The sequence below is a fragment of the Halichoeres trimaculatus genome, unplaced genomic scaffold (assembly GCF_033239565.1).
Source record: "Halichoeres trimaculatus isolate MK-OKI-2021-1 unplaced genomic scaffold, fHalTri1.1 fHalTri1_scaffold_11, whole genome shotgun sequence".
NCBI classification, from domain to species: domain Eukaryota; kingdom Metazoa; phylum Chordata; class Actinopteri; order Labriformes; family Labridae; genus Halichoeres; species Halichoeres trimaculatus.
The window spans coordinates 15,108,032-15,129,830 of record NW_027437189.1 but is presented as its reverse complement, the minus strand read 5'-3'; the positions used below and the strand labels follow the sequence as shown (position 1 = coordinate 15,129,830).

General features: G+C 39.0%; 1 protein-coding gene across 1 annotated transcript; it reads left to right on the top strand.

The window, feature by feature from the left end:
- On the top strand, window positions 1-20,785 carry slc9a8 (solute carrier family 9 member 8). Its single transcript, XM_074682188.1, has 16 exons — window positions 1-544; window positions 1,771-1,946; window positions 4,145-4,225; window positions 5,242-5,300; window positions 10,925-11,008; window positions 11,566-11,667; window positions 11,887-11,921; window positions 13,020-13,163; window positions 15,036-15,177; window positions 15,274-15,379; window positions 15,460-15,576; window positions 15,656-15,738; window positions 15,822-15,933; window positions 16,290-16,510; window positions 17,176-17,322; window positions 19,673-20,785. The coding sequence occupies exons 1-16, from the start codon at window positions 303-305 to the stop codon at window positions 19,784-19,786; spliced, it is 1,965 nt and encodes a 654-aa protein (XP_074538289.1). The 5' UTR covers window positions 1-302; the 3' UTR covers window positions 19,787-20,785.
- Window positions 20,786-21,799: the final 1,014 nt, after the last annotated feature.

The window sequence follows — 21,799 nt, the reverse complement described above, 5'->3', positions numbered from 1 at the left end:
AGTGTACAGGAAATACCGTGACTCATCGACTTTCTGTTAACATCTTGTACAGCGCTAAGTTATCGAGGTTATACGTGACATACATTTTGTATCTGTTTCCCCCTCACAGTACGTGAATAAACCTTCGTCGTTTTTGGGGGGGAATTTTTGCATCCCTAAATTGTAAGACTACAACTCCCATCAAAACCTATACCAGGAAGTAGAACCGTGATGTCAACAACTATACGAAGCTGTCGACATGGAACTTCCAGTCATTTTTATCACTAAATGCTGTTTTCGACTTTAAATTTACCGGTTTGAGAATGAGAGGCGTCAGCCACAGCATTTTGCTGCTGTTCTTTTTGTTGTTATTGGGAAATGTGTGTTTTTCACTGCGAAACAAGAGGGAAGACTCGTTGGAGCTGCGTGAGAGAGGCGATGAAGACGGAGGGGCTTCAAAAAACAACGATAAGTCTTCAGATAAAAGCCAACAAATACCTATTAAACATGAAAAAGAGGATGGACTTGATTCACACGACTCCCAGAAGGATGGACGGCTTATCAGGTTGCTAATTTTAATGACTTTTCAGCCCAATGTTGCTAAGTATAGCGATTAGCATACAGGCTTTTAGTGTTATGCTACGTCTACCAAGCATGTTGTTATCGTTACACGCCACACATTTCCTGACCAGTGATGTTTCATGGGATTATATTTGGGGTGGGAATCAAGCTGGAAAATCCTCACTGGTAATATGGTAATACTTTGCATGCTACGAGACTGGAAGATGTTTATCGAGATGACAGGTATAGCAAAAAAAACAAAAAAGAGACGATGGCAAATACTGCCGAACTACCATGTCTAATTTCAACGCTTTCAACAGAAAGTCATCCTCAAATGACACAAAAGGTGATGCTAAACTGAAGGCCCAGTTGTAACTAAATAAGAAGTCTCAAAAGCATCAAGACTTAGGTGACAGAGACGGTGATTTAGCACGAGATAAGCTCAAATGGAATCTCACAAGACAATGAAAGTTGGCTCCCTGTTTTGTCGACAGTTTGTGTTGTTAAACATTTATTTGAGGTAAAAACTAGTTTGATGGTCTTAAACCGGCTTCTCCTGTTTGCGGCGTGCAAACGTTTGCTGTGTCATATGGGGGTGTTGCAAACATTGAGAAACGTGCGGAACTTCCAAAATTAGCTGCCAGACTTGTGGGAATTGAATACGTCATTTTCACTTCCCAGAACTGAAACGTTATATTTTAACAATAGTGAGTAAGAAACAGTAGAGACAGAGTACTGAAATGGTACAAAATAAAACAAATAAGGCTGTTATCAGAAAGAACACACGAGTCTGAAGGACCAATATGACTGCACGTTTAAACTTCAAATGCAGTAAGCTATAGCTATAAACGTAATCATCCATCTCTGTTTTTTCAGTCAAACTCAGCTTCAGCATGAGGGGGTGAAATGTACAAGAAACATGACTCATGGTAACATAAAATGTGCGACTAGCCCTGTTGCAATCAGTTCCCTCTACCATTGATGTGAATTTTAATGAAGCTCAAAATTAAGCGTTTTCATTTTCAACAGCTGTCTTTGAGTTGAATATTCCCCTTTAATATGATTCCGTATTGATCTACAGAACCTTGAAACTAATAAGCTTTCAGCAATGTCATTTCCTTTCAGATGTTGTGTGCTGAATTAATATCTTTATTCGTTTCTCTGACTAATTACTTAATAGATTTTATGTTTGATTACAATGAGCTGTTTCCTCTCACTGCCTCTCTTCAGCAAGTCCAATGACACTGATAGCAACACCAACGAAACCCTCCACTCTACGACGACTGCCAGCAAGCCTCTGGCACCTCCAACCGTGAAGCCCATACTACCTGTGCAGACAGGTGTCAAGGCCCAAGAAGAAGAGCAATCCAGTGGGTTGACCATATTCTTCAGCCTGCTGGTTATTGGTGAGTAGTGTCTCTCTGTTGCTGCTTTGCAGAAAATCATGTGACTGGTTCTCTCCTGTCTAATTTTCATTTGCAGTCAATTACTGTCCCCACAAACTACTCATGCAAATTGTTTTCTCAGATGAATCAAGTCGAGGGGTCCTCTGAGTAGACAGGACAAGACCTAAAAAGAAAAAAAGTAGCACAGCATTGTAAGAAGTGAATAAGTGAAGGGGATGTGGTCTGCCTTTAGACAAAAAATATCCTTTTTGTGCACTTTGGGTCACTTAGGGTTAAAACCACAGTTAAGGTTTAGAATGGGAAAGATGCATCAATCATGCATAAGGTTAACAACAGATTATCAGTCCACGTCATCGTAAAGATTTGCAGCATTCAGCTTCATTCATTCAGATGAGTTTGTGTTTGTTAAACACCAAACTCAAAATGTAAGCAGCATAAAAATGTCCCTTTGTTCAGTGAGAACAAAGAAATTTATTTAGAAATAGCTTCACAGCAGATTCAATGTCTATCAAGTTCTGACTATTACAGAGCAACCCGTGTTTTAGAGTTAATAATGACCATGCTGACTGGGGACTCTCAGCCAAATGCATCAATAAGTAATAGCTGAGAGTCACCAGTTAACAGGGTCACGCTTAATCCTGAAACACCAGTGACACCTGCAGCTGTGTTATTAAATGTGTCTTTTTTATCCAACCTCTGTGAAACAGGTTTGACCACAATTAAGCAATATTAACTGCCTGTATTATAAATGCAGTTTTTTCTTTGCTTACTGAATAAAAAAGTTGGTTTTGGGCCAAACATAACCAAATATAACCAAACATGGCCTCAATTATAGAGAGTAAATGATAGGTGAACAGAAATTATGTTTCACAGAAACAGATTTTATGCTCTTAGTAAAAGAATGATACATTGTCAAACTACTGACCAGTCTTATTAGTAACCCTGGATACACAACCATTAATATTCTTATGTATTTGGTGCAGTTCTCTGGCCATAGTTTTCTGACTCCTTTATTATGATCGCAGTCTCGTGCTTAGCTGTGTGTGTCTGCTCTTTTGGTTTGGGAGGGTTTCTGATTTATTGACACAAGTTTACATCCTGGTATGTCACAGTCTGGTAAGTGTCACTGGATAATGCAGTCATGAGCACAGAGTGACAGTTATGTGTTTAAATTTCTATCTGAGGTATACGCTGGATTTCTCTACTAAAAATGTCTGTTAACTGAATATCCGTCCACTCACTGATCTCTTCCATTCACTTACTGCTTTTTCACAAAGCGAGGAGCCATTTACCGTCCGTCAAAGTGATGATATTAAGTTAAAAAATGGATTTGTCCTAGTTTAAACACATGCAGACATAGAGTGCTGCTGCAACTTTGGCTGCTATCAACTCAACTGAATTAATGAGCTATTTACCCTCATATTCCATCCTTGTTTTTACTCTATTTCCAACTTCAGAAGTTGTGGCAAACTATGTAATCAGTAGCTTGATTAAACTTGCTTTGGTCAATAAATGAAAAAAGCCTTCTGAATACATCCTTAAAAGCAGTGATTTTTGTGTTAAAAAGGCTTCGTCTGAACCATATTTGAAATTACAGACCATTTCCTCTCCTGAATTTGTTGTCCCTCATAATATTAATGGTACAAATTTTATTAACAAACCAGTGCTGGAACACACTTTGTGTTTTTAATCCCATCTCTAACACTATATTTTTACTGTTTGTATAAACTGCTGTTTACTTCACTGAGACTTTGGGGTTTCTCATTGTAATTAGCTAATGTGCATGTGCACTGATTTATCACGGTGGCATTCAGTTGAAGCCCTGCGGTACTGTAACAAGCTGATTTTATGTTTTATTTGGGGGCAATTATCTTCTATGTACAGTCACAACTTAGATTTTAAATGTCAACCAATTTCTTTGTATTCATATTTATGTCAAGCAAGTATAACTGAACTTATTTGCATAATAGTCTGAGCCTTGGACTGTTAAGGAGAGAAAATTAATTTTTTGGTTCACATGGTAATATAGACATCCCTGTCCAGTCCACACAGTAGCTTATGTGGAGGATTGTAGCCAAAAAAATAAAAAAAAGATGTTAACACTCTGTGATGCAGGGAGGGTGGGTTTGACGTGATGGAGGGGACATGGATGGATTTGTCCTGAATATTCATTCACTGGTCTTTGTTTTCTACCCCAGGTATCTGCATCATATTGGTGCACCTGCTTATCAAATTCAAACTACATTTTCTTCCAGAGAGTGTAGCTGTCGTGTCCCTTGGTGAGTACTTCTTATATAATGTTTAGCTCTGCTCAGGCTGGGTCAAGAAAAGTACTGGTACAATGTTTCTATATTTAATTCTCTTTCAGAAGAGCTTTTCTTTTTCTTTTTTAGAGAATATATAAATAATAGATTTGATGGCTTTTTGCAGGATTTACATTTTTTATTCCCATTTATTTAAAAACCTGTTCCCTTTATTTTCTTTCTTAATCATTTTGTGTGTGATTGTAGGTATTTTTAATCCAGCATAGAATTTTTTTAGAGCTTTTTTTTAAGGTTTTTATTTCTCTTTTGAAAATTTGTTGGACTTTTTGGGTTCACTTCACATTCAACTGACTTCCTTTTCAGCTGTCTACTGTTTCCATCTTTGCATGTCTGTGCAGTTCCACTCAACCCGTGCCTTGTGACAAATACCTGTCTTGACCTCTAAAACCCCTTTCCTTGTACATGCCTTGCATGTTTCTTGTGAGATGGAGTCCGTCTGAGAGTTGTCAGGAGCAGGGGAGTCTGCTGAAGAGAGATAACACTTTGCTTACAAATCAGGAAGGACTGCTTTTCCTTCCTCATCACTTCCTCTCACTCCAACTACTCTTTCGTGTCATCCTTTGCACCATCCCTTTCCATCTGCCCATAAATCTGGGTCTTCCACAAGGCTTTGATGCTTTACTTAATTTGTTTTCACATCTTATCTCCCTCTTTCTTTTCTCTGCCCTTTACACGTCTGTGTGTTTTCCTCGCCCTTTTTAATTAATGTTCTGCAGGCCTGTGAAACAAGAGAGCTGGAGGCCCAAGGGGACTTTCACAAAGACAAAACTAAGACAATAGCCCTTCCTCTCTCCTCATGTCTAATTTATCCCTGGTGGACATTAGCCAGACTTCTGTTTGTTTTAACCACTAAAATAGCTCTTCGCCTGAGGTTTGCACTCCATTGGAATTGTGGTTGCATTGAAATTTTCATATGTAGTAGTAAAATATTTAAACAGTGGTATTGTTTTCTGTCTCCATGCTCTTTCCAGGAATCCTAATGGGTGGCTTCATAAAGATCATTGAATTTCAGGAGCTGGCCAACTGGAAGGTAGAGTAATACTTTATGACCCATTATTCCACAGATCCATTCGTGCATATTCTATCCTTTACATGTACTTACACAGACAGTGTATGCATGTAGATGTGCTCACCAGACAGTGTGGTTTTTGAACAATCACTTTTTTTGTGTAAATATTGCAGCTTGTTCCATTTATATGATTTAAAAAAAAAATCAATCTGTAAACAAAGGAGCTTCAACAGGCTTTTTAAAATCAAACATCCACAGTTTGGGACACTTTATTGTTCAGATGAAATTTATCCCCCAGTCACTTCTCTAGAAACACAGCCCACACTGCCACCCATCCAAACCCAATAAACATTAGCCAGCCCCATGCTGTAGTTTTCATCCCTCTTTCTGTGCCTGTATTTTTGCTCAGTCATTTCCTTTTAGTCACAAATCTAATCTTTTTTTTTTTTTTTATCTCCACTGTAATACTGTCCATGGTGACACAAACCATTCTTTGCCTGTTATCTGCTCCCTCTGTCCCTACAAGCCCTCCATCTTTCTCCTGCCTCTCAAAGCCTTTAATTAACATTCCTTGTTCTTTGCCAGTGAGTGGGAGAACCAGTGAACAGGAGCAGGGATAGAGGGACAGAGAGAGATGCAAAGTGAGGGGGTAGGGAGGGGAAAAAGAGGACAGGTTGTGTCAATGTTTCTTGCACACTGGGGCCCATTGTTTTTTGGCCCGGGGCCCCCTGGGGGATGCTGAATCATCAACACTAGTAACCAGAGCCCTCAGAGCCCCATTCCCCCATTTTACCCCTGTCCTGTGAGATTCCAGACTGCTATCTTTGTGTTTCTGCTTCTGCTCCCTGCAGGCAGACCTACTCACCTGTGCTTATACTGAAAAGTATGTGCCGACTCCATGGTCTGTAAACACAACACATTATGAATAAGTATAATATAGTTACTATCTCTTAGCATTTTTGTAGGAACCTCAAAATACTAAATTGTTTTAAGACTACTGAGGACTTATGAAGACCAGACACTGATGGAAATCTTTTATGTCTGACCTGTTTGCTTTTGAGTAATCTCCTCTGAACAGACACGCAACATGTGACCTGTTCAGTAAGTAACCCCCTGGTAGCAAAACTGTGATTCTGTCAAGGTTTGATTTTTGAACTGATCTTTTCAAAAACTTTAAAATGGTACAATTTTACAACTATTAGTTCTTCCTCTTTATTATTCAATGGCTCCTTTTGTAGGTTCAGTCTGGTTACATTCTTATACGTGTAAGGACTTGAATGAGTATGTGTAAATCTGGGTCTCTTTGCCAATATATGTAGCCTCCAAGAAAACTACACATTCCTGAGCGGGATTCAAATCCAGCCCCCCAGGCAGCAGCATCTGGTCATCACCGGCTTTGCCCTCACCTTTCACAATTCTGCTACTTTCTTTACTTTCTCTACCAAGCCCTCTTTTTCCATTCCACTACCTAGACCCCCAAATGTGAAGGGGAGCTTTCCCCTGTGCGCTTTCTGGGACTGTTCACGGCTTCCCTGTCTCTCATCTGCCCATCTCTCCCCTGTGCTCTGACACAGATTGAAAAAAAATGCATGGTACAAGCAATTTGTCTCACAGGCTCAGCACAGAGAGAGACACACAGGTGACTATATTTGCATCCCCAGTGTACTCTAGGTAGTGACTTACTTCCCCCCTGCGTTAGTACTCAAGCCTGTGCTTGTTTCAAGGCTCATCATTTTTCCTTGGTGGCTGCAGTTGTATGTTTTAATCCCCAAAGGACAGCATATACTTTGAATAGATCTCTTCTACACTGCAGAAAGAGAGGGAGTGACGTAGCAAAAGTAGTTTTAATTGTGGTTTGAGGGCCCCTTTTCTCATGTGGTGATGTCACCATGTGTCAAATCCAAGCCCCTAGAGAGCTCGTTCTCTGAACGAAGGTTTCTCTATCGTTCCTACTCCAATTTTTTCTCTGTTAGATCTTGTCACCATTTATAACTGTACCTCCGTCATCTCAAGCAATCATCTTTTCTTATTTAGTGCCAGGTTTGTCTCACCACTCCCCCAGATTATGCTCATTGTGTGCTCTCTGGTTATGTACCTTCATGTATCATGTAGTCCCCCTGCTTCTGTCAATATCAGTGTCCTAAACTCTTGTGCTTAATCAATTAGTCAATCAACAGTCAGTTGATCACACAATTTTGGTAAACTAAAGATTTTTTTAGCTTAAAAAACCCTCAATTTTTATCATTGACACTGAATGTTTTATGAGTGCAATCTTTAATTGAAGTTCTACCTGTTGTACATTTTTGAAATTTTCTTTTCTTTTTTAAATTGGAATTGTAGGGTGATGTTCACATGATACCTTATAAACATGACACAGTTCAGTGTTATATCAGCAGCAGGAATATGGAGAAAGGGGAGCATTTGCATAATGCATAAAAACATTTACATATGCACATATTGGATGTATGCTCATAAACTTGCTCTTTCAGAAATATATGTTCAATAACATGTTATGCAAATTCTTAGCTGACTGACATCTGTGTCACTGTGCAGTTATGTGCTTGCAAAGTCAGCGTTTGGGTGTTCAGTCCAGGAGAAGTTCTTAAACGTGGCAGTGAAACGTGTGCATACATGAGTGCATGCAGAAGTACAGCTGTAGATGTCAGACTGTAGAGCACTTAGTGCATACTTCCCTCTGACTCAGGTGTTAATATTCATTCCTGACTGTCCACCTGCCTGGAAGTGCAGGAGTTCTGTTGGGGGTAAATGTAAATGAAAAAGGAGGAAACTCTGAAGTGTTCCTAATCATTCTTCTGTTGCAGAAATTTGAATGAAAAATTTGCATAAAAAGAAATCATGAATGTAAGAACAGCCTCTTATTCTAGCAGTTGTATAAAGTACTATTAACATTGTATGGGCAGGACTGTATATTTGACCTTATTTCATAGACTGATGTCCTGAACAGTGTACAGTTACTGTTGCAAGCTTTTTGTTGGAGCCACTGTTAACACTCTTAATAGTGTTAATATGATCCTATTCCATCAATTATATGATCTCACTGGATTTGCCAATGACTTTATGTTTATTTGGGTTTTAGACAAGACTGACTGGTGGGATAACGGTAATTAAACAATGTATCATTAAGATACAATTTATTTCTGAGTGTTTGTTTTGGTGCATGTTAAACTGCTTATTTGCTGGAGACAATTTCGCTATAATAGTTTAACTGCTGTCCAGCCAATGATGCCAACACTGTCATGTCCACTTGCGTCTTTCTGTTCTGTTACAAATAAATTAAATCAAAATGGAGTGCACCAGCACAGCCATCTGCTATGTAATCTCCATGTATTTGATGGATAGTTTTTCTAAACTTCAGTTTACCTCTGAGCCACTGTAGAAAAATACAAGTCAAATCCCAGTGGAGTCCCTCTTACCTGAGTCTCAGTTAAACTTGTAAATGTTTCTGTTGCAACCCAAACTTTTCACAGTTTGTGCTAAGGATAAGTCATTAAACTTGATCATCCAAAAAGTAGTTTTGATTTTTTATCTAATAGCTTTTACAGCTATTCCCTACCTTCAAAATCAATATTTTTATCATTGTTTACCAAGGCCTGGCTTTACAACAGGTACATAGTGACTGTAGTCTTTAGCTATTTGCTTATAGCTAATTAGCAACAAAAGAGATAATGCACTGATGCAAGGTAGCATTTGGTATTGTTCCAAAGCGATTCAGAACCAGAGAAAACCACGGTGACTGGGACAAACTTGTTTGACATTATGAACATAACTCAGGTCAAGGGCCGACTTTGTTAGGATCAAACTAGCATAACACAAGTCTACAACAGCTCTTCACATGGAGTGAGGTACCCAGCAGAAGCAACAATTAATGGCCAAATAGCTCCAGGTAACTGTTGAATAGTGTTAGTACTTAAAATGCCCATCACCTGTATGTACCTGGCCTGACTGTGAGAATTTATCTACAATAGATTTCCATCGGATCTTGTCAGGATGGGAGGTTTAAATTGTTAATCAGGTTACAGCAGTGTGTGTGATTGTGCATAGTACTCAATGGATCTGGTTATGGAGAGACACATTCTTTAACTCTGCTGCATCAAAATCACTGCAGATATGTAGAAGTTCATCCACTGTTTATATCAGAGTTTTGGCTGATGAGACATTCTGGATCCAGAGGTTTAGTAAATTAGGTGACAAACTGTAAGGCTGCTAGCAGCAACGTCTTCGACCAAGTCAGAGTCACCAGAGCTTTGGTTTATGTTGAGTAACAAGTGCTTGCAGTCAGAGATTAAGTGTTACAACAGATATTTTTGGATCATATCAGTGTGTGTGGCTTACTTATTTTTTTGTATTTAATGACGTTAATAAAAACTATTATTTCTATTGTTTTAAGAAAAGGAATAATTGAAAGCAGTGCCACACAGAGGCAGCACTCATTCCTTTCATGGCTATGTGCTTTTGGGGTTGTTTGAGTTGAGAGTTGGACTCAACCGGCTTCTAAAGTGCTCTCCTATGGACAATGACAGAGATTGTTGTCCAGATGGAGTTATATTAGGGCCTGCCCTCCTCCATCTTTCTAACACTACTGCCATCTGAAGGCAAGAAATTCCTCTGAAAATCCTTAAATTAATCCCTTTACTTCCTTCGAATTTTACAAACATAGATTATGCACAGAACACCCACAGACACACACTCTCATGTACACAGGCATATGAGAACACATGGTGCATCATGCACAGACACATTGGCAGCCAGAGCTAACGCACAGGCACATGATGCCTACGCCTGATCTGGGAGGCTGGCCCATTTAGCCAAGAAGCAACAATGATTGCATTATATCGCTGAAATAATCAGTGAGCTCAGGTCACTTGGATACTGTGTGTATTCATTTGTGTGTCTTTCCTGCTTAAGTTTGTCTTTGAGATCACATATCAAGGTATTCATGTGTCCTTTTTGCCAGAAAGTGCAAAAAAAAAGCCTGTCACTTGTTGTAAGCAGGAACCGTCTGTCTGGCAGGCATTGCCCCTGATCAACACCTGATATGTGTGTATCTGTGTGAATGTCTCTCTGTGTGTTTGGCTTCAAGAAGTCAGCCAACATCCAAATTTATTTTATCAGAGGAAGGCTTGTTAACAGCTTCAACATGGCCTCTCTAGTCACCCCTTCCCCTCCTGCATGACTCAGTGATAAGTCAGCTGATGGTCATAGAGGTGACTGCCAGATGAATAGTAGAGAGTATTTCCTGAGTATTGCGTAATAACAACAAGCACATGTTTTATTACTCAGTGACACATGGATAACAGTGTCACAGCTCTGTTTATAAGTGTGCTGGTTAGCATTTAGAATCGCTTCTTTATGGATAATGAAGGGTCGTTAAAAATAAAAATACACAGACGATTCCTCTTTCACTTGTTATGTACTTTGTAGTTTATTTGATTTAAAAGTATTTATGAATGCTTACTTCCAGTTCCCAGTTGGTCTTGATCTTATCCCCTCACTCATATCATTAATCACCCCTGTATTATCAATTGTGCAACTTTGAGCTAAAGTTAAAACTATTTGTATGTAACCTAATCTGAGCATTTTTTCCTTGCATAGAGTGACATGTTTTCTCTTTTCTTTTCTTTAAGGAGGAGGAAATGTTCAGACCCAACATGTTCTTCCTTTTGCTGCTGCCGCCCATCATCTTTGAATCTGGATACTCTTTGCATAAGGTACGACACAGAGAGTGCATAAAGCTGAATTTACACAGCTGAAAGATAAGGCTTAGCCCAGCACAGAATTACCAGTGAAGGCCTGCATAAGCTTTTGCACAAGAATACACAGAATGTATAGAAATGTATAGATATATTTAATCTATTCTACGAAGCAATCTGAGTCCTCAAACAAAGAAATGAAATAATGTTTCTCAAGGTCTTCAGCCAACACAATACAATTCACTTTAAATTAATTCAGACAACAAATAGGGACCTAAGCAGGCTCCATATTTGCTTATGCCTCAGGCTGACTGTGACATGTAGACATTATGGCATCAGCAGCTCTGCTCTCTGTCAGCTGCATCTTTCCTTTTTTGTCCTGTTTTTCTTTCAGTTGCATCATTTATAAGCACTATTGTCTACATGTATCTGACTGGAGTTTAGACTATACAGGGAGACACTCTGTATGTGAACCTTCTCTTAAAACTACCAACATGTTGTGTAAGGCTATGTCACTTCATATGTCATGCTACTGAGCCTATGAATGTTCTCCTCTTCTGTTCATGTAAATACAGGGGAACTTCTTCCAGAACATCGGCTCCATTACTCTCTTTGCGGTGATTGGCACGGCTATCTCTGCTTTCATAGTTGGAGGAGGGATCTTTTTCCTAGGGCAGGTGAGGACTTTAGTAGAATCTGCTAACAGCTTTGGCATTGATAAAACTGTCTTAATAAAATATTTTTATGAGTGTCCCTTTTTGACCTTCTCAGAAGAGCTTCTTAATACAGAGAGTAGGCCTGTATTTGAAAGTAGCTGATTATCTCTGTTCAGAATCTTTCCACCGGCATCAGTTCTTCTAACACTATGGGCTTGTTTTCACGTGTGTGTTTTTTAGGCGGATGTGATCTACAAGATGTCCATGACTGATAGGTATGTATGAGTACACAAGCTCCAACTTTGGGTATTTTTTTCACTGGCATTTTATCAGGGTAAGAGGGGATTTCTCCCAACCTTCACAGACTTCACGCTGCAGCCTATTCACATTTAAACGCACGATTCTTTATGTTCAGAAAGACCACAAGGAAATCTGAAACAAATTTATTATTTGGGCCCTTTACTTCTACCATAAACAAAATAGTTTGAAAATGAGCAAACTTGAGATAGGAGTTAATCTAGCTGTAAGAGTTGAAACTCCACGCCCAGATGTTATCTTTTGAGAAGCTAGTTAGTGTCTTGCCTCTAAGCTTTTAGCTTGTTTTATCTTCATCACCATGTTCCTTTACTCATCTGGCATTTTCAGAAACCTTGTTTTGATGCTGGCATGTCACACAAATAGCTCCCAAAACCAGGAAATAAAGCTTATCCAGATCGCTTACTATAAGATATGGTTTTTATACTTGCCTAAGATATAAGGACACTTGAAATCTATCAGAAACAAGATATTAGCATTTATAAGAGAAGATACGCGCCTTTAGCATGGAGCATGTCTTCAGATGTGAGTGTAAAACTGATCTGAGTGACATTTTAATTATTATTTGGTGGGGGGAGTTTTTGATTTCTTTTCCTGGTATCTTACCTTATTAATAACCATTTAAAAGACCAACAAACTGGGAGTACTCTTTTATTTTTAGGTTGTTTATTTTCACAAGCAACAACATATTTAACGCAAGACATTTATGAAGTGGTAATACTCTCCAAAGATAATTTACACTTGCAATTGTTTAGGTGTGGACTCTTTGTGACAGACTGCATTTACTTTCAGATGACTCACTCAGCTTGAACAAAGTAGAAAAGCACAATAGTAATTGTTAGAATTGTGTTGTGTTTGTGAACTCGCATGCTCCCTTATGTTTGACGCACTTCCTGTCACCATCCCTCTGACCTTCTCTTAAATTACAGGTTTGGGTTAATAATTATTGTTTACCACATGTTTGTTTCTTGTTTCTCTTAAGTTTGTTCATGTCTGTTTAAGTTTCTCATAATTATTGTTACTGTCTCTCTCTGCTTATTTTCAATCTCTTGTTGTAGCTTTGCCTTTGGCTCCCTGATCTCAGCCGTGGACCCTGTAGCAACCATCGCTATCTTTAATGCTCTCAATGTGGACCCAGTCCTCAACATGCTGGTGTTCGGAGAGAGCATCCTCAATGATGCTGTCTCTATTGTCCTAACCAAGTAAGTGTCTCATCAGAGTCCCTCATGGCTTGTTCATGGTCCTAATGAAAGCACATTTGCACAACTAGATTAAGTTCAAGATTGCAGAGGTTAGACGAGTGCTGTTGAAATTTAACAGCAACTATCAAAATGTTGCAGCAGAAAGAGAAGTTTAGAAGCCACAGACGAGCCACAGGCAAGCCACATCCTGACTACCACGTCCACATGTAGTGAAAGAACAGACAAGAGGTGCATTGCTTCGTGTTTGTCTCACGAGACGCTTTGGAAAAAAAGCCTGCTAACTGAAGAATTGTTGGCAAGTGTAAGACACCTACTGTATACCTCCTTTTTAACATTTCAACACAAGTTTAAATTATTCTTTGTAATCCAAAACTTTTTGTGCTAAGTCTCTCAGAATTGCTTTGTTGCATAAGAACTCTTACATAGTCCAATAAGGAAACATCTTATCAAAAATAGGGTTAGGGTTAGGGTTAGGATTTATCAACCTGCTTTTGCACTAAAAATAATCTCCTAACTTTATTTGTTCTACTCAGGGACAGAACTGACAGACAAGGACTAAATCAGGAGGTTTATTTTCCTATCTTCGGACGTGCACTTTAAAACAAAGCCAGGATTTTAGAAGTAGGCTTGGGATGTTGGTACTTTTTTAAAATCTCATAAATGTGAAGACTTAAAGTCTTAAAGACTTAATCTGTGATTTGATGGATATGAATGGCATTCATAACATTCCCAGACAAGGCATGTTGATGGAATGTTTTCTCTCTTTAGTTTCTCAAACTAAAAAATCAAATTTCCAAATAGGAGCATTTAAAACCCCGAAACCCATCATTATGTTCCGGTTCAAGTGTCACAAATCTCACTGTAGTCACTCGTTATAGTCTCTTCAGGGCATTATTCTCTTAAGATTGCTTACAAAGCCTGTGCTACACATACCAGCACACCAACAAAATCTTGACAGACAAGTTAGACGGAAACAGAGAGTTGGCAGGATTCACTTGTTTGTTCGCACTGTTGTCATCCTATCTGCCCTAGCTGTACTCACTTTATTTGTACCTTATCTCCCTTATTCACGACCAGCTAAATGTGCAAAGTGAGCTCAAGTGTCTGCATGGCCTCGTAGAGTAAATGAGTGCATGAATAATAGATAGGCTGAACAGCCCTGGCAGTTAGCTTGTAGTTAGCACCTCACAGGCCGGGCTTCTTAGAAGGCAAGTGTACAGAATGTCTGGTTGGGTTTTTAAAGCCAGGATCATTATTGTCTTTGTTTACATTGGAAAATCAAGATAATAAATAAATCATGTAATGTTTAGTTCAGTTTAATTTAACGGACCATACACAATGCAACTACTGAGCCAGAGTTAGCTTTAAGCTAGTTTGTATTTTTGGTCTCTGTATATGTAGGTGACTGTTGGCGTAAATCAGATTTCCTGTCTTTTTTAATTCGAAAATGACTATTGAAATGGATTTTTAAGATTAGAAATGTTTAACAAAGTAGGTCAAAGTCTATAAAATCCTCACTTTTAAGAAATGGTTAAAGAAGGTTTCTTTTTAACCAGAATGTAGTAAGTTTTTCTTTGTGTTTTAAAGAATCAAATTTTTACAATCTAATAAAAGGCAAATTTAACATTGTTAAAAACTTCTCAGATTTCTCAAATTTGCTTATTTTTTGTCAATTGAGAGTTATTGTAGTGATTTTAGAACTTAATGTCAGGATAGCAAACTCTGCACTTGATCCTTCCTACTCATCAACTCATGTTTGTAAGTTTGCAGGATTCAGTGGTGGAGTATCACTGCCCTCTAGGGCTGTAAGAGGGTATTACATCACTGACACCTGACAGTAAATTTTTTACCATGTTTGCTTTTCTCCTCTAGCACAGCTGAAGGCTTTTTCTCCCGCTCAGACAACTCCATGGTAACAGGCTGGGAGACTTTTCTGCAAGCATTGGGTTATTTCCTTAAAATGTTTTTTGGTTCTGCTGCCCTGGGGACCCTAACTGGACTCATCTCAGCTCTCGTATCCTGACTTATGTGTGTGAGAGAAATTATAAACTCATCTGTGTGCATGTGTGTTTGTTTTGAGTTTGTTTCAATTCCTTAAATCTCTGATTAGTTTCTGAAACACTTTGATCTGAGGAAGACTCCTTCACTGGAGTTTGGGATGATGATCATCTTTGCCTACCTTCCCTATGGCCTGGCAGAAGGCATCAAACTGTCAGGTAAGCACACAAAAACACTGACACATACTCCATCATGCTAAATGACTTTGTCTAATGGGATGTTCTGTTTCCACCACAAGGAATAATGTCCATCCTGTTTGCCGGAATTGCGATGTCACACTACACCCATCACAACTTGTCTCCTGTCACTCAAATCCTCATGCAGCAGACATTACGTACGGTGGCCTTCATGTGTGGTAAGTTAATTTCCCAGCCTCCACAAAAGTTCCACTTTTCTTTTTGTTTAATAAAATATTCTCTAACTATCCTCTCCAGAAACCTGCGTGTTCGCCTTCCTTGGTCTCTCCATTTTCAGCTTCCCTCACAACTTTGAGATATCCTTTGTCATCTGGTGCATAGTGAGTGCCTTTGTACACAAATTTCTAATTTTATCTTTTTATTTCTCATAATTGTAAGTATAAAAATTATTGTTTCCTTGCAGGTTCTGGTTCTTCTCGGCCGAGCAGTCAACATCTTCCCTCTGTCATTCCTGCTGAATTTTTTTAGAGACCACAAGATCACTCCGAAGATGATGTTCATCATGTGGTTTAGTGGTGAGCAGAAACAAAGAACCTCTATACTAAGACTGTGTTCAAAGAATAGCAGGCTTTTGGCTCTTGACCTGAAGTAGCATGTGTAATGGTTAACGCAAAAAAAAGAAGTACCTTGCTCAGATATAACAGGAAAAGTAATCCCTTGCTATTTTGATCATTACCTTTTACCTATGTGCTAATTTTGTGTAAGTTATTTTTTGTGAATTTTGTACCTCATGTCTAGATCTTTAACAATATACTATGCATTCGAAACAGGTTATGTTGTGTTCAAACAGTAAGGATTGATCTTTCTTTTCCTAGTTCCCTTTCCCACCCATTTCACTCAATGTTCTTTCCTCTGTTTCTGTTCCTTGTAGGTTTGCGGGGTGCTATCCCCTACGCCTTAAGTCTCCATCTGGGCCTGGAGCCCATAGAGAAGCGGCAACTCATCGGCACTACCACCATTATCATTGTGCTCTTCACCATCCTCCTCCTCGGGGGTGGTACCATGCCGCTAATTCGCCTCATGGACATTGAGGAAAGCCAGTCGCGGCGAAAGAACAAGAAAGACATCAATCTCAGCAAGACAGAGAAAATGGTAATGGTTGAAGCACTTGGGTTTCACTTCAGCCTGCACAAAGACACAACAGACACAAGACAGTTTGCCTCCTGTATTGATGCTAGTCAGAGTATAACCAGACTCTCTACTGTTCAGAGAAGAGGGCTGATTGTTGCTTGAATCAGTGGGGAGTAAACTAATGTCATCACACAGATTCAAATTTAGACACAGACAAAGTCTGACAAGGAAAAATAAAACAGGTGGATTTAACACTATCTCCAAACACTGAAAACAGACCTTAGTGTTGAATTATTCATTTACCCTGTCAGCTGAAGTATCAGCGGTACATCCTTTCAGAGATATCTTTGTGCTGAGCTGTTTTTGCATGACTTGTGTGTACAATCTTTGCATGTTGATCTTTTCCAACGCAAAGTGTTACACCCCAGAGTATGAGCAGCTACATCAATCAGCCCTCCATTTTTCCTTAAAGCCCTCCTGCTCGCTTTGATGCAATCTCTTTGCTCCCTCTGCTCTTCTTCACTCATCTCTGCTCTTTTTTGTGTGATCTCCACTCCACCACTCTCACCTCACCATCTTCTTCTCCATCTCTTCCAACTCTGCTTCATCTGTTGGCACCAGTACTTTCATTTTGTGCGGTTTATTTAACTCCCCCTCTCGCATATGTGTCTTATTTTGCTTCCCAGGGCAACACCATTGAGTCTGAGCACCTATCAGAACTGACAGAAGAGGAGTACGAGGCTCAAATCTACCAGAGACAAGATCTGAAGGGCTTTATGTGGCTGGATGCTAAATACCTTAACCCCTTTTTCACTCGCAGACTCACCCAGGAGGTAAGAGAGAAAGAGAGAAATCCTCCAAGTCGAATGGGGGAATAGGAGGGGCTTACAATCCTTTTAATGTATTTCATTGTTTTGAAGTCTGACTGTTTTTTCTGTTAGCCTAGTGTTTAATGTTTAAGGCCCAGGAATTCTTTTCACAACACCCATAAAACACATACCGACGTAATGACTCTTGTACCTCAAAAGGAAAGACTTTAAAAGGCTTAGCTTTTTTCCCTTCTCTGACACAAACGTGAGAATCCTTGCGTTTCACAGTGATGCCCAAGAGCAAGGACATTTATCTGTTTTACTTTGGGCTGAATAAGGCCTCTATTTCACCTTTTTATCTTTCTCAGATATTGTTAAACGGGCTGTGAGGCATTCCTATGTGATCTTGCAAAAGACTCCCTTCTAGATATATGCCTGATTGTATTCCACACTTTAAAAAGAGATTATCAGCACCAATACAGGTTATTTAAAATTTTATTTCTTAGCTCCCAATCAGTAAGAAGAGAGATGTTTGTTTTTCTCTGCTGGAAACATTTTTGGGGATTAATTTTGCAGTAATGGTGGACACTAGAACCTAACTGTCAGACAGAAAAAGGATAGAAGAAAGCTCAACAGGAGAGTGATGGAGCACAGGTTACAACCAAGTGGTAACCTCTGGTCTAATGGTATGAGACAATGCTGAAGAGCTACAACTTGCTGTTTCTCAAGGGTCCCCTTAAGGCTTGCTCCGGAAACACTGGAGGTAACATACACACTAAGCCAAAAAGAGCCATTTTCACAGCAGAAATAAACCTATTTACAGCCTGGTTCAAAAAACACAAGCTCAGCTCACGTGACAGATGGGTGCCCCATAGCTGTATTTAAAGCCCCCGTCACTCAAAATATGATCACGATAGCTGATTTGCTTCAGAAATCTGTTTCAAAAACAGACAGGAGACTACGTCCTTTAATTATACAGTCTATTGTTACAACACGGGTTAAGCTGTTTGCGATAATGTCCATTCCAACCCACATGCAGCAGTTGTACCGCAGTGGTCTGTTCAGACTTGAGAGTATATCAATAAAATGAAAAGTGAGGCTACGTTAGCTCTGCTCGGTAGATGACTGCCAGGACATAACCAGAATTCACTAAGATTCCACATTACAGACATGCAGGAGCACCAGGCTTCCAGCAGCGCTAAATATAGACCGCTACTTAACTACTGTACAAACTTACAGTTTGCTTGTTGTCACATTCCAGCATTATGTAACTGCTAATTAATACCTTACTTTGCTGCGCTGTATCTGGTAAGAAGTTGTCTTGAACAAAGAAAATTTGTTCCGATCCAATCTCCATTTAATTCCAAAACAAACACACATGTTGTTAAAAGTTATGTCTCCATGACAGTGTGTGTGTGAGACCGTGGGTCAAAATTGGCGCTGCATTCAGATCCTTCTCACAGCATCTTGGAAAAAAAATGGTTTACGCATGGTGTAGAAAACTAGTGTCTTCCAACATGTGGTTCTCACATTGATGATCCAACTATTCAGGACTAACATGAGATCGTTAAGATCATTTTTAGATTTACAGGGCATTATGCTGTCCTGCATTTTAAATATGGATATGAAGTTACAATGCTTGATGTCCATACCAATGTATGCAAATTTTTCAAACCACTTTTCAGTCATATGTTGCATAAATCTCGGAATCGGTCTGTAATGGCTCAAAATAGTCCATTCTAAAAATAGCACCAGAGCTTTACAAAACTTGCTACACATGATGAGCTCCGAAGTATTATAACAATGCTGATTTAGAAAAATATATGAATACATTTTGCTTCTGTAAATCAAGCAACTCAGACTGAACAAAAGACAATAAAAGCATCTTTATCTGTTATCAAAATTAACAACCTACTTGTCTTTGAAGAATAAAAAAATGTGGTTTTCTGAGTTAAATTTTAGTCACTCAAGCGAGAAAAAAAAAGCAAATATCCGTTTCTTCAGCCCTGAGGTTTCCAAGACGTTGTCATGATAAAAACCCAGCTGATTCTTTTCTTCACCTTACTTCATTTGTAACTGCTTACAGAGAAATACTGTTTATTGCATTTAGTGTTTGGTTTAGTGAAACTGGAGCAGCCCTCTTTGTTTGGGTTTTAAAATGTTTTTGCGGGAATGTGCGTGTTAAGGTTGTTACTTTGGAAACACACAAAGTTTCAGACTTATTCAAGAAAACATCTTAGCAAAAGTTTGATGCTAAATTGTGACAACAAAGCAGCTCCTAGCTTCAGGGAATATGATTTGACTTGGTGATTCAATGGATTTTTTCTATGTTTATTTAACATTGTGATGTGTGGATGTGATGTGTGCCTTTCAGGACCTATTACATGGCCGAATCCAGATGAAGACCCTGACCAACAAGTGGTACGAAGAAGTTCGCCAGGGACCCTCAGGCTCCGAGGATGATGAGGATGAAGCAGAGCTCCTGTGAACTGAACAAACACCTTCGGATCATATGGAAACTATGAAGGGACACAGGGAACATGTTTTGTGTTCATCTGCCTCCAACTTCATGGGACAGTTAAGTATGTCTGCACACAGAATGAGCAGTCGAATCAGAGTGTGGTTGCAGTAAAACAGCAAACTGGATGAAGAAAAAGAGACTGTGAAAACGATGCCATAAGGTTCTTTTTTCAGTTTCTTTTCTTAAGGTTTTGGTCTGAAGGGAGGATCGCACACAGGCTGAGAGGGAAAGTTTTTTTAAGCAATACTAAAGCACCTTTTCATGCTTCCTCTTCCTTTTGTATTGCTTTGTCTATGTAGCAAACGGTTCTGTATGGTCTGTTTGAAGTTTAACATTGTGTCGTAGGGAAAGACACAATCTAACCTGGCTACCTATTTAATTTGTTTTAGGTCACTGCTTACTACTTTAAATCACTTGCTCTCTCTGGGTCTCTCTCCACTTTTATATGCATTAATGATGCTGAGTTAACATATATTCCTCTTATGTAATAAAAAAAAAGGGCAGAAGTGTCGCATGAGCCACCTACACCCTGTGGCAACAGAGATAAACGCAGCAGAGAGTAAAAAGTAGTAAAATGTATATTGTGTATTACTTCTAGAACATAAACCATCTAGCCTGAAGCGGAATAATTACACACCAGGTAAATGGAAAATGCTTTTTACTTGTGGGGATGGTTCCGGTGTGGATTTCCTTGCTGACTTGTTCTGCTTACTTTGACTTCCTGTTATGGACCTTGCCACTGCTTTGTGTTTGAGAACTTTTAATGTTATTTTTGTGGTTTTACTTTAAATGAAGATCAGCACCAATGAATGTGAAGGGTAAAAAAAAAGGTTAATGTGAATATGTATGTAATTCTTTTCTATTTATTTATAGGATGGGTTATGGATGTGGGATAAAGGCTTTTGTACGAGCTCTATGAGCACAGCAAAATGATAAACCATATATAATAAAATATATATGATCTTTTTTCATTGTATCGTGGTACACTTTAATGGGAAAGAGTGATAAGAACAGTGTGTTTTGCTAATTTCCTTAAAACCTGGGGAAAATACACAGTCCTTCTTACTTTTAAGAGGGACGCTGTTGCCTCAGAGCAAGAAGGTTGTTGGTTTGATTCCCCAGCTGGGTAATTATCTTTCTGTGTGGAGTTTGAATGTTCTCACCCAGTAGTCTGGCTTCCTCCCACGTGCTTGTCAGGTTGATTGGTCACTTTAAATGGCCCTCAAGCATGAATGTATGTCTTTTTCTACATGTTAGCTGTGTGAAAAGCTGGCAACCTGGAAAGGATGTACCCTGCTTTGTGCCCAATGGCAGCTGAGAGAAACTCCAGCCCCTTGTCAAGTCGAGAAAGAAATGTGATAAAAACATAATGGCTGGATTGATGGATATTGTAGGACAGATCTTTAATATTTCCGTGACCCCTTTATGAGTGTTTTAAAATTGCATTTCCCAAAACACGTACTTTTTTTCTCTGACTGAACATAAACTCAATGGATGAATGTTAATTAGACCAGTAGTGGAATATTGAAGGATGTCCAGGAGCAGAAAAACTAAAGAAAAAGATTAAATTTATCAAGCATTGTCATAAACGTGTGAGTACTTTGATTTAATGCAAACTAAAGTCTGCTAGAGTTAAGTTAGAGTACTTCGCTTAAGTATTAAAAGAACAAATTGAAGTACCACAAAAATGTGCAGTTCAGTGGTATGGATCAAAATAGACTGTGGTTGGAGGCTCAATGTTTCCCAGTTGACTGTTTGCATCTAAGTCCATCTTTCTCATTCTTTTGGACTCCCTGTCTCTGGGAGTTTCTTCAGTTTGGCACAAACATCCATTTGAACCAAAAGGATGAAGTGATTATGATGTAGTAGAGATTAAGGTCACGTAGTCTCCCACGAAACACTTCAGGCAATCATTTAAGATTCAAAATGCTATTTAAAGCACAGTTATAAACTAATTTATGAGTTATTTAATAGGTTAAA